Source organism: Pelecanus crispus, chromosome 8 (assembly GCF_030463565.1).
Source record: "Pelecanus crispus isolate bPelCri1 chromosome 8, bPelCri1.pri, whole genome shotgun sequence".
Classification (NCBI taxonomy): domain Eukaryota; kingdom Metazoa; phylum Chordata; class Aves; order Pelecaniformes; family Pelecanidae; genus Pelecanus; species Pelecanus crispus.
The window spans coordinates 19477205-19491229 of NC_134650.1; the positions used below are offsets into that span (position 1 = coordinate 19477205).

Here is a 14025-nt window from a genome sequence, read left to right on the forward strand (position 1 = left end):
TCCAAGTTTTGTTAAGAACATTGATAAGAGTTCTGCAGTTCAGCCAGAAGTACTTAAACATGGACTTAAACAAAACCTTTTGAGTTGTCCTTTGGAGATTAGGGAGGTTAGACGTGTAAAATCTAGTGCATGCTTTAATAGCTAGATGTGATAAAAGACTCGGTCACTTTGAATCCAGGCACTGCCCTTGACCACTGGAGTAAAATGCAGAACTCTGCATGATTAGCTCTCCATTGTCTAAATGGGGAAGGCTGGGCTTGTCAAAATGAACACTGAAATAAGCCATATGTTAAAGAAGCTGATGGTGAAGAACGTAGCGTATCTCAAATTGCCTCTGTTCTGATCAGAGAACTGATAGAAAAGCACATCTAGAAACACAAACAGGTATAAGTTGCATTTTAGGATCCAAATTTTAAAAGTAAGGTGTATACAAACTGTCCTTTCTATGTGTTTGTGCAAACATTAAATGGCAGTATTCTTACCTTGTGAATGAAAAGATATTTTCAAACTGCAAACTGGCATTTTTAGACAAAAAAGCATTGTAACAATTGTCGTCTTGGAGTTTTTTTTCAAATTAAATGAAGAGCTTTATATAAAATCCTTTTATATGAATGATAAACAATTTACGTGGAAACAAAATTAAGATGAATTTTTATGGGGCGGTTCTTTTAAGTAATTGATGTAGAAATATTTTTGGAGATTAACTGAATACAGTAAATTCAGAATATTTACATTTTAAACAATGTGCTTTTGGAGTGACTGGCAAAATTTAATTGTAGGAAAGAACAGTAATATACTAATCTGTATTTACTTCAAAATGCACTTTGGTTTCTGTTGAATTGCTTTAACTTTGTATGAATATAATTAGACTTTGAATTTCTTATGTGCCCCGGGTTATGTTTTTAATAATTTTTTTGGCATTTAGAATTTCATCATTTTGTCCAGGATTCTTAGTCCAGGATTCTAAAGTAAACTGAATATTTGTGTGAAGTATATAGTAACCAAAACTAATACAAGAACACCAGTAAAAGTTATATTTAAATAAAAGTTTTACTAGGATTAATAAATTTTAATCACTTTTTCTTCTGCACTACCAAAAGGAGATCTAAGCTGTGGAAAATACCTTCAGGAGCTATTCAGCATGATTTGTCAGTGTCCTGTACTTACAGGTATATGCAGTCATGCTCAGTGCCAAACCTCTCCACATGAAGCAGGTTTAGAATCATAGAATCCCAGAATCATAGAATCGTTTAGGTTGGAAAAGACCTTTAAGATCATCCAGTCCAACCATTAACCCACACTACCAAGTCCACACTAAACCAATCAAGGGTAGACTAGACTAAACCATGTCCCAAAGTGCCACATCTACCCGTTTTTTGAACACTTCCAGGGATGGGGACTCCACCACCTCTCTGGGCAGCCTGTTCCAATGTTTGACTACCCTTTCCATAAAGAAATTTTTCCTAATTTCCAACCTAAACCTCCCCTGGTGCAGCTTGAGCCCATTTCCTCTCGTCCTATCACTAACTACATGGGAGAAGAGCCCAACACTCACCTCACTACAACCTCCTTTCAGGTAGTTGTGGAGAGTGATAAGGTCTCCCCTCAGCCTCCTCTTCTCCAGACTAAACAATCCCGATTCCCTCAGCCGATCCTCATAAGGCCTGCGCTCCAGACCCTTCACCAGTTTCATTGCCCTTCTCTGGACACGCTCCAGCACCTCAATGTCTTTCTTGTAGTGAAGGGCCCAAAACTGGACACAGTATTCCAGGTGCGGCCTCACCAGTGCCAAGTACAGGGGAACAATCACTTCCCTGCTCCTGCTGGCCACACTATTCCTGATACAAGCCAGGATGCTGTTGGCCTTCTTGGCCACCTGGGCACACTGCTGGCTCATGTTCAGCCGGCTGTCAACCAACACCCCCAGGTCCTTTTTGGCCAGGCAGCTTTCCAGCCGCTCTTGCCCAAGCCTGTAGCATTGCATGGGGTTGTTGTGACCCAAGTGCAGGACCCGGCACTTGGCCTTGTTAAACCTCACACAGTTGGCCTAAGCCCATCAGTCCAGCCTGTCCAGGTCCCTCTGCAGGGCCGTCCTACCCTCGAGCAGATCAACACTCCCACCCACTTTGGTGTCATCTGCAAACTTCCTGAGGGTGCACTCAATCCCCTCATCCAGATCATCGATAAAGATATTAAACAAGGCTGGCCCCAAAACAGAGCCCTGGGGAACACCGCTCGTGACTGGCTGCCAACCGGACTCCATTCACTACAACCCTCTGGGCTCAGCCACCCAAGCAGTTTTTTACCCAGCGAAGATTGCGCCCGTCCAAGCCATGAGCTGCCAGCTTCCAAAGGAGAATATTATGGGAGACAGTGTCAAAAGCTTTTTTTTTTAGTGTTTTTAAAACACTATGGCTGTAAGCCACACACAGATCTACTATAACTTACAAGTGAGGCATCTCTTGTCTTTCAGAGGACATAATAAGGATGTGTATGCGCAGTTTGAATTACAGAAAATGAACAGTTTACCATGGTAGGTTTGTTTAGGATAGTTTCTTCCGTATTAATATTGTATTGTTCATGGAATGTGAATGTGGCTTGTACAGGAATGCAAAAGAAATGTATAGGTAGTAATTTGTGTTGCTTTTCTAAAAGTTACAAATTATTTGATTAATAGGGCAATACTGTGTAGCATCCTAACTATATATTCCTTCTTGACTGCCTACACTGAAATTTAAAACAGAAATAGCACATAAGATTTTCCCTTACCCCATTTCCAGAACTAGCCAGTTTCTCATTAAAGTGTTGGTCCCAATCAACATTGGACATTCTTGTAGTTCTTTTGGTCTTCGCAACTTTTTAATGAAGTATGCTTGAGGTTCTACCTTCAGGAAGGGTTCATCTTGAATTTGGATGTGTGCATAGTATCTTCATGGAGATTGTCTTCTAATGTTATGCAGCACTCTAGATGAGAGGGAATATTACTTTTGCTATGTTGTGGTAATTCAGGTTTCTCCCAAGAACTCTATATATGGCAACTGAGCCCTGATCCTACATAGAGCAGTATCCAAATGACTTCTGTTAGTCTGTAATGCTGGCATGGGACAATACCAGCATGGGACTCTTTCTAAATGATTGGTCTTTATTTATTAATTTTTTTGCTCCAAGGAAAACCTGATAAGCAACTAAAAGGAGAAAAATATCAGGATATGCAATGCATATTGAAATGGTTTAGCTCCTAGGAGTGTAAGAGGAAGCTGATGCTGGTCGAGCAAAGAGATTGGGAGCACAGAAACTAACACTGTATTGGAACTGCCTAAAGAACTGGATTTGGCAAAGGAAGGACATAGAAACAAAAAGCTGGATGAATAGTCTGGGGTTACTGTGAATAATCAGAAAAGAATGCAAGGGTCCAGAAATGACAAATAAAAAGACTGACTCCAGTTGAAAGGAGCAGAGAAAAGATGGCAGAGGAGACAGGCAAAGATGGGTAGGATTGGATTTTCCCAAAGCCCACCAGATCCTGTTGCTGCAAGCAGCAGCTTTGAAATGTCACACGAAGTGTCTCACCCTCTTTGGTTCTGCTGCAGGTACAGGACCCAAGTCACAGATTTGGTCAGTTACTTTGCTAGTTTAAGAAAGTTCTTGAGCATAGATTGTGATTTGAAGGTTCCGTAACTTTGGCTGACCAGTGCAGTAGCAGTTAAGTTATTGAAAGTATTTTCTCTGCTTTAAAAAAAATATGGAAAACTGGGCACAAAAGCCCTATTAAAGGGAAGCAGTTCAAGTCACAAAGCCAAGTGTTCAGAAGTGAGGAAATGCCATAATTGGGATTGCCTCTGCAATTTTCCTTTCTTCTCCACTGTAAATATTTACATTGTTATGAGGCACTTTTAATTGCAGGATCACAATTATTCCTCCCAGAGGATATTTGCCTCTTTCCGTTCAGAAGATGTGTCATGCTAGCTTAATGAGAAGCTCCTGAGTATTTTGATTTTTTTTTTTTCCCTGTGTTGTCATCTGTATTTATGTGTTAGTCCATGCTTTGCTTTCTGTTGTGACTATTTTTCCTTCCTGGCCTTTTTTCTTCTTGGCCTTTTCTGTCATTCTTACTGTTGTACTGGGGTGAGTGATTTGGTCTTTGCAGTATCGCTAGAGATAAGAGGCTGGAATTAGGTCCATTTTAGAGATAGGTATAGGAAGTGTAGAAACTAAACTGTAAAGCTTACACTAACTTTGCACAACCAATTTGATACACAAAAAGACTCCTCCTAACTTCAGTTGCAACTTAGTTTGCCAGACTTTGCCAATGAAGAGAGAAGAGAGAGAAGCCCTATAGCAAAGAGCTCTTTAAAGAACATAAATTAAATTCCTACTCTGAATTACTCTCGAGGGGAATCTGCGTGTGAGAGGCAAGCTACCCTCATTAAGGGCCTAAAGATAAGTAGCATGAGTACCAATCCTCATGCAAATTGCCATTTCTAAAAAGTTGTTGTTGTTTATAGTTACTTGTTCAGTGTCATGACAAAACAAAACCAATCCAGGCTTCCAGGGTATCTTTCAACTGGCTAACCAAGGCAATTTTTTTTTTTCCCCCTACCCACAGCATCTTATTTCTTTTACTCTAAATTCACATCTTCTGAAACAAATGAGGCAATAGTGTCATATGAATAACCCCATCCCAGTCCAGATTTATTTCCACGGCAGCTTCATTCTGTATACTAAATAGGTAGGAGATACAAAAAATAGCATGCGATCATAAAAGCTTGTGATTTAAACATCATACTATGAATTACATGTGAAAGGGTTTATTTATTGTTGCTGTTTTAAATTTAACATTTTTTAACGGTTGGGTCTTGACTTTCTTACGTGAATATTCTTCCAGGGTACTGAACAAATGCTGTCAGATTAACAGAGAAAACAGAAATACGAAAAAGAGAAAGATGTGAAATGCAGAGACGAGACATGCCAGTCTCAGATACAAGTTGTTTGCTATCAACAATTTGTCGTCTTTGTTTATAGCTCAGTAAAAATATGTCAAACCTCAGGTTTTTGTTCCTGTAGGTCATATGAAAGTTCCCATGATGTCAGTGAGATTTGTCTACAAAAGCCTAAGAGACTGACCCTTCCGAACAACAGTGTGAATATGTGATGCTTTTGCTGTTTTGTTTTGGTTTCTTTTCCTGTAGGTGAAGACGAGGATGAGTTTGAGAATTTCATGCTCCCCCTCACAGTCTCATTTGAAAGTGTGTCTCAGATATTCAACAGTAGTTTTGAACAAGAAGAAGCAAAGGTAGGTTTATTTCAATTATAAGGAAAGAAATTATTGATGGGAAAAACAAATAGTGGGGCAAGCATTTAGCAACAAGCTTGTCATCTCTTGTGTCTGTGTCTCATGGTATGTATACTGTATACTTTTATGTATATTTATACCTGTATACATACATATAATTAGGAATGTAGTCAGTAGAGATAAAAATGCTATACATGACTATCCTAAATAAACTTTGTACAAAGATTTTATAAAGGCCTTGGGATTTTTCAGTGCTTTGCAGATCAAGTGACCCCATTTGATCCCCATTTATAATCGAAGGGACAAATTTGTCTTCAGTGATAGCTTATCTGTTTCATATGTAATATTTCCCTTTGCCATGCAAGTATCCTGTTTGTGTATATTAACATATTTATTTGGGGGTATGAGGAGACATGTTGTAACACACTTGATAAAACACTGCTGCTTTAAAGTATTTTTTCAAACAAGAATTTATTATATAAATCAAGACTTTATTAAATGGCTGGGCATATATGTATAAATAGGAACTGGTCTTGAAGTATTGCACCCTTAAACTGAACAAAGTGATTAGGATAACTGATAGCTAAATAAGGTTTTTATGTGCCTGTGGGAGCCATATTAGGATTGATTTGACAAGTCAGTTCAGCTGTGGCAACAGTCATAATATCTAACACAACATTATGTTTTATTAGTAAAATCCTTAAGTGTAGCAAGCTGTTTGTGTCAAAACAACAGTATATTTTAGGGAAGAAAAAGACTTGCTAGATACAAGCTGCATCATCAGGCATAATAATATATTAGAGCACTATTTGCATTAAAGAGATCCCCTTCTACTGTCACTGCATAAATAGTTAACAGTGCACACTGGAGTGCTCATTTCAGCTACACAGGGTAATTTTGAAGAAACCCTAACAGTAATTTTTAATTTGCTATTTTAAAATATGATGGAAACTTAAATACTACCTCATCATATTTATCCCATTCCTTTCATAAGAAAATAAACAGATACGCTAGAAATATTTAGTAAATAATTTGTCTCCAGTACATCTGTGACATTACCAGAAGGTGTGCAGTTCACAATAATCACTTGAATTAAGCTAGTTTTTTTTTTTAAATCATACTTAAGGTTATTTCAACAATTACTTAATTCTAGTTTTCTCATTTGTTGTTGCTTTATATATTTAATTTTAATAACTTTTCATTTATTAAATAGACATGGTTCATCTATCTTGGATTCATTTCTTATATTTTCAAGTTATAAATCCTGAAAATTAGAACAAAGAGGTCATTTGATAACATTACCCATTCTGTAGGAAACTGTATTTATCTATGTGAGGATTCACTTTATGAAAATAATTTTGCCGTTGTCCTGTCTGGTTTGCTTGAAACCATCTTAGTAGAGAAATTTTAATGGAGTGCCAGTGATATATTCCTAAACTAGCAAGTTCTTAACGACCCTGGAAAGTGACTGCTTGATTACACTTTAACGGTATTTGCAAATAAAATCACAAGTAATTAAGGGGAAATCTCCAGGCTTTTGAGCAAGTTTGATGCATGATAACTGCCTGATTCAGCTTCATCTAGAGTAATGCTGTGTAGACAAGAGCTACTGAGATCAATAGCAACATAATGATAGTGGCAGAATTAAGTGAGTAACCTGAGAACTGTGTCTTCAAAATGCATGCAGCTGCCACAAGCCAGGGCCACACAGTGCACTCTGTGCTTCCGTCCTAAATGTTCATCAAAAGACGCCCTGCAGGAAAATGGAGTTAGATGCTCTTTATTGCTGATCGTGTCTCTTGCCACATTTATCAGGGAAATTGGATTAGCAGTTGGCAGCTGCAGGTAGACAAGGTTCTGCAGTGATTAAATATGCAGCTTGGCTGCATTTGTTGTGACAGACCTTTAGTAAATTCTACTGTAAGCACCATCTGTCTAATTTGTATAAAGAAAACTTGGTGCTTTAAGCTACTGATAAAGAACTAAATCTGTTGCTTTATCATAAACAAAACTTTTGCTCTAAATTCTCTTAAACATAATCTATTAGGTTAAAGCTATTTTTCTATCATGATGAATAAATAATACATGCAAAAGTGCTTTCAGGTACTTCATTTTGCAAGTACTGAAAACAAAAACAGTTCAGTTCTTCAATAAAATGCTTAGTATTCCAATCCACAGGGAGATGACACTGTTAAAATATCACTATGAAAATGGTCCAGGACTGCCAAATTCATTTAATTTGTGTTTTTTACTAGGATTTTCTAACTGGCTAGGATTTTTTAGTTTTTTAATATTTCTGAAATACACCGTTGAAAAACAGTCACAACAAGGGAGCTCTTTCTTTTTAAAACACATTAGTAATCATTAAATCTGCATACAAAACATATGTTTAGGTTTCTTTTCCAGGGAGATCAAATATAATTGAAGATGGCTTAAGTAATTATGTGCTTTGCTTTCCTTTTTCCTTCCTTTCCCCCCCCCCCCCCCCCCCACTTCCTTCTTCACATTTTTATATTAATAGGAAAAATACCCAGTATTAAAACAGTGGCTAATTTTCTCCTAAGAATTTCAAGGTTTCTCTTGACAACCCGGTTAAGTAATATGTCAGCTGGGTAGCCGGAATCTCAGTAGTACTTTGTTTATAGTTGTGACATCATCAGATTTGCTAGAAACGCATGAAAAAAAGGATCTGAGGGAAAAGCAGTTAAATAGCAACATGCTATCTTTAGCTGGTTTGTAGAAACTCCATGCTGTTAAATTATTTAAAATCCTTGATTTTCAGCTTGCACACATTAAAAGTTTTCACACTAAGTGCCAAATGTTGCAAACAGCACTTTAACAGAATGATTTTGCTTTGATCCCTGTAGCAGTTCCTGAATAATTTATCACAGGTTATTGCCTTAATTCTGGAGAGGGATAGAGCAATAAAGGCAGATGAAAACACTCCAGTTGAAACACCTTGGGGCCTGCTCATTCCTCTGACACGGCTCTTTTGTTGGAACTATTTAGAGGTTATTAAGACGTGTCTCCAGAATTAAGAGTATGCTGTAAGGATGAAGACAGCCATCTTAATTCTAAAGACAAAGCGCAATGACCCTTCACCTTTTTTTTCCTTTGTTGTTATTATATAGTAGAATTATGATGGTAATATTATAGCTGCACCCAGTAGTGCCACTATAGTTAAGGGTCTGTCAGACTTTCCATTACAAACCCCGTTTTGGGGGTGGGTGGCGTGAGTAGTCTCGTCTGTTTTAAATTGTCTTAGTCAGACACTTGGCACATGTTGGCAAGTCATAGGGTTTTTTCTGTGAATACTTAAATCTTCAGCTCCTTTCCGTTGAAAAATCTTCTTTGGCACTTTGAAACAAAATACCTGAATTAATTTTAAAAATTGCTTTGCTTTAATTAATCTTAAGTAAGCCTATCACTGACATTCAGGGACAAATATTTTGAAACTGAAATTTGAACAAAATTGTTTCATAAGCAAGAAAAGCAATGTATAAACCCACATACTACTGACAAGCTCCTCTTGCTGTGTTTCTTGTATTTACTGTTCTTTACTTTTCATCTTACTCATTTTGCTGTTGCTGGTGGTGTTATTAACTGTCCCTTTGCCCCCGAAATGGCTGGTGTTCAGTTGTAAATGAAACAGTAGCTTCATGTATTCTTCAAAATACTCTGTTAGTTTGCAAGGTACTTTGAATCCCATAGGATGACGGACAAAAAGTAGATGTAAAAGTGTATAATGTTGTTTGTCATTAATAAATTTTATGCATATAAGTGCTATTTGAAAACTCATAATGAACTAAAACTAAAATCTCGGGATTTTAGGGGTTTGGGGGGGAGGGAGTTCTTACAAAATATGACTTAAGCAACCATGGAATCTAGAGTGATTTTTGCTCCTATTAGAGTTTAAAGGTATATCTCAGGATTCTGTAGGCTGTTCAGATGTTGTCAGCTGTAGGCAGTGTTATTTTATAAAGTTGAGTTCCAATGGATATACCTAAACCACTGAGTTTGGGGTTTTACAGGACAAGAATATTATGGTGCCTTGTACATTGAGGTCATTTATTAAGAATAGTGTGGTTGATGATATGGGCTTTTTAATAACAATACCTGAATTTAAAGAACAGAAAACCAAGAAATGTAGTTTATGTAGCACTTTGTTCTCCTTTCTTTAGAAGGTCAAATGGTGTCTGAAATTGCCTGGTGTTTGTGTAGGTTCCCAGAAATCTGGGACCATAGTTTAAAAACTTTAAAGTTGCTCATCTACTTTTATTAATAGTTTTTAAAGTCTCACAACCAAACTGTTTCTTAAATATATTTGCAAAAGAGTGTTTTCTTACACTGTGTTTTTATAAAGACAGAATAAGCATGCTAGAGGAATATGGGTTTGGCTGGTTGTCTTTTTCTAATCCATGTTCGAGAGACCACAGTAAGATGGTGAGCTCTTTCTCTCCAAGTGCATCCTCAAACAAAGCAGACGGGTTCGTGTCTTGCCAGTGGCTGTAGCTTCCCTTCTTCCTTGCTCCAGCGTTTCCTTTGTGCAGTCTTGCTTGCCTCCTTTTTTTGTGGCTAGAATGGGCAAAGGAACCAAAATCAATCTGGAAGATTTCCACTTCCGTGTATATATTGTTGCATCTCTGTGTCCCTTCAGAAAGAAGTATAAAATGTTACTGCCAATTTCTTTTAATTCTTTACATTTCAGCCACTGTGTCTGCTAAACAGTTATTTTCTGTGCGGACAAAAACAGCACACAAAGTATGAAAATACCAATGAATATAAAGATAAAGTTACAATTTTATATTGCATCTTCTCAGTATTGAACACTTCCTCTCTAGTGATTTCAGAGTTCCATTAAAGTTAATGAGAGTTGAGACCTCTCGGCATCTTGCAAGTTCAGGCCATTTCAATGCACAACAGAAAGGAAATGCAAATACTAAAATAATCCCAGCAACCTCACCAGTGTTTCGTAGAGAACTCAATTTATCCTTGGATAAATCTGTGTGCGTGCCATCCAAGTCAGTTGGACTAATGGGTCTGTATATGAAAAGTAGAAATTAGCCCTTGTGTAAGATTACATTTAGCAGTTTAACAAGGCATCAGACATAATTTGCTCTTTATGTGATCAATTAAAATTAATATGTGAATCTTACCTTTTGTATTTCTCAACACTATAAATACTACAGTGTTAGCACCAAGTGGTACATTATTGAAAACTCTGGTTTTAAAGAGAGAACTTCTTACTGGGTTTTTTGCCATGCTTCTATGATTTTTTTTTTCTTTTTTTTTACCAGACTCTACAGTACTGTGGTCTTTTATGGGGGGGTTGGGCAGCAGGGAGTACAAACCCCACCTGCAACACATGGGTGAAATTTATTAAAACTACTTAATTATCAAAAATATTTATGTCTAAGTAAATTGAAAAGTTTGCTTATATTGTTAAATATTTTTCATTCACTAGTGTTTCTTATTGATGTCTATTAATTATCCTGAAAACATCCCTTTAGTAGGGGCTAATTATCTATGCATAAAATGTTGTCTGCATTTGTGCTGGAAGGATTCTGAAGCCACACTTCAGTCATTAAAGGGAAAAAAAAAATTCACCTCAGAACTAATGTTAATACAGATAGATATTTGCATGGTCTTCTGTAAACAAAAAAGTCACTTTTTGAAGAAACCTAACTTGGAAAATTACTTTTTAAAAAAATAAAACCCAAAAGATACGTTAAAATAACAGTACAATGAGAATCTCAGGGCAACCTTAATTGTAGCTTGTTATGAGTATCAGTCTTACACTTCATTCAAAATATTACAAGCTTAAATTAGCGTTTTATTGTTATTGTTACTTTAAATATATTAATACAGGAAGCACTTCTAAACCTTAATACGCAGTATTCATATATTATGTTTTAATTTGCATTATTCATTAGGACAGCATATCGAATAATCAAAAGCATTTCCTAAACATTTTGCTAGTGTTATCACTGCAAAACTTGTGGAAATCTTGTTTGTTAAAAGAATATGTGTGGTTTTTATAAAAAAATATTTGAGCGAGACATTTAAACTAATGAATCAAAATCAGATATGTGGTCATTATTGGCTGATTATTACTCCATCTGCTCTGTGCTAACGTGAAAATCAATTACTGTGTCTCTTTCCCACTGACAGCGTATGTTGATCGGGCTGGCAAGGGATCTTCGAGGGATTGCCTTTGCACTAAACACAAAGACCAGCTACACCATGCTGTTTGACTGGATGTATCCTTATTACACTATGACAATACCAGCTCTGTGCACAGAGGGATACCAGGCCCCTTGCATTAGTTTAATAGTATGGCACAGTGGGGAAGAGGAAACAAAGCTAAATGAACTAATGTGTAATCAGCTAAAATTACAGTACAATGGCAACCATGCAGTTAACTGGGAAGGACCACAGAGAGGTCACTTTTTTGTTGTGTCACACTACTAATCTGGAAAACATATCCAAGTGTTTTCTTCCCTTCATAAATCCGCAATGTTTTCATAAAAAAAAAAGCTGTGTCTTTAACTCCAAACACAATGTACCTACATTTGGTTTAACATCAAAAGTGCTTAAAAAATACTATACAAGTGCTATCTGGGGAGATTTCTCTCTCTGGTATGAATCATGTCTTTAATTTAGTCAGTTACTTTCTATTTATGTCAACTCTATTAATATCGCAACACCTGCAGTCGTCTTGATCCAGACGAAAATGGACATCTGAAAATGAAATCAAAATCTTTAGATTGTAGTTTTCTTCAATAAGTAATGATAATGGAGCTCTATTTGTTTTAAATATTGTATACATTTTTATGCTAACAAATACAATAATACTCATGGGTATTTTCTTAATACTACAGAGAAGTATTTTGTATTTTTATAAATACAGTAGCTGTAATTCTCTCTTCAGGCACACAGTCATATTAGTAACAAACTGCTGAAATATATAGTGAGGTAACTATGAAAATATTTGTTTTATAATTTAGATCTCACAAAGCTGTGGAAGTTAATTATGTATTTGTTTATTTTATGGACAGAAAAATAACATTCAAGTGCAATTACATGCTTTACTAGAAATCAAGCTTTTAAAACCATTTTTATTTTAAGTAAATAATTAAACCCTACTGCTCAGTAATGATCTTCCTGGTTAAGAAAGAGGTATGCATCAATATAGAATTGCAACTAGGAAATTAGCCTGTAAGGACTGAAAGGCGGTGCAGCAGAAGCTGGTATGATCTGATAGACGTCCTTGTGTGGTGGGTAGTAGGATCCTGATGACCATTCAGATAAGCCCTATTTGAGACCTTTGCAGGCCTGCAGTGATTCTGTCTATGTGCAGGCTCAGCTTGCAGAAAGTAAGATCAAAACATTTAGCAGTGTAATCTTTATTTATTTTAAAATCAGTGGAAAGCATCCCTTAATTTCAGTTTTAGAGGACTGGAGGGAAAAAAAAAACCAAACCACCACCAAACTACTGAAGCCAGACTGTGAATTAGCATCTCATTTTCTAGTGGGCACCATTGGGTACATCTAACTTCATTAGTACTGTTTGGGCTTGTGTTACCCTAAAACTTAATAATAAAATCAGGAAGATGTGTAAAAGCAGATCAGTGCTGCTTCCATTTCAAATTCTTTTTACTTTATTTTTCCTAGTACAGCATGAGTATCACGCTCTTCTGTGCAGAACTGCAAAATCTCCAGTTGTAGGAGGAGGGATAACAGAGACTTACCTCCTCTCCATTTGAAAGAAATGGATTCATCCATGGAGGTGTTTTTTTATGCAGGGATCCAGGATATGTAATCCTCAGGACCCTGTCTTGATGGGTTTTTTTTTATTTTCATTAGTTTATTCCTTACAGTTTATGAATTAAGTTCTTTTCAAATAAATAGAAACAGCCTTCAACTTTTGGATTTCATTATTCTGTATTAACAATAAAAATAGATTGAAATGTAGCTTTGTGTAGAATTCAAAGCTGAGGCCTTCTCAGTTTCTTTTCCCTTGCACAGGTTCAGAATTTTTTTTCCTCGTCACCTTTGGCTGTAAAGGATAAGTGCATGCTTTTGTTCAGTGGATTTCACCTCATTTGGCTGAGTCCAGCTTCATCCAGGTATTGATCCAAAGCATTATAGCAGAATAAGCTGCTATTATCACAACTCTTATTTACTGTATATAAAGACAGAAAGGTAAATGGGAGGATAAGGGAGGGTCAGATGCCAATTTTATCGTATAAAGTTTAAATATCCTTTGATTAACATATTCTTTGTAGCTTCAAATACATCATCAGAAAATGGTTTTAATAGCAAAGAAAAGCTGTTTTTCAAACATATTTTATTCTGTTATGTTTGAAGCCGTAGTATTTCAGTATTGAAAATGGCAAATACAGAATATTAGCCAAAATAAATCTGATTTACTTGCATTTACTTGCATTTGTTCAATAAATAAACAATACAAAGAGGCAAGGGATAAAAGGCTAAGCTTTTAATATACCATGAGATGATGTTTATTCTGTATTGAAGACTGTCAGAAACAGTCACTTGTAAATCATTGGTCAAAGAATGTATTGATCAACTTTTCAACTGATGAAATCTAGGAAATATTTTGGGTCTAAGCCGTGTCCATAACAACACAAATTACACTTGGTAATCTCTCACCTAAGAGAATTCTTCTCTTCTTTCTGATCGCAATGTTTAGGATTTAAGTTTTGTCCAGT

General features: G+C 36.3%; 1 protein-coding gene across 1 annotated transcript in view; it reads left to right on the forward strand.

Moving 5' to 3' along the window:
• Positions 1-14025, forward strand: part of RANBP17 (RAN binding protein 17) — a 164354-nt gene that overhangs the window by 100879 nt on the left and 49450 nt on the right. Inside the window, exons 19-20 of the mRNA XM_075715220.1 lie at positions 5190-5293; positions 11465-11553. Of these exons, the coding sequence (XP_075571335.1) occupies positions 5190-5293; positions 11465-11553 (193 nt within the window). The remainder of the gene's footprint in view (positions 1-5189; positions 5294-11464; positions 11554-14025) is intronic.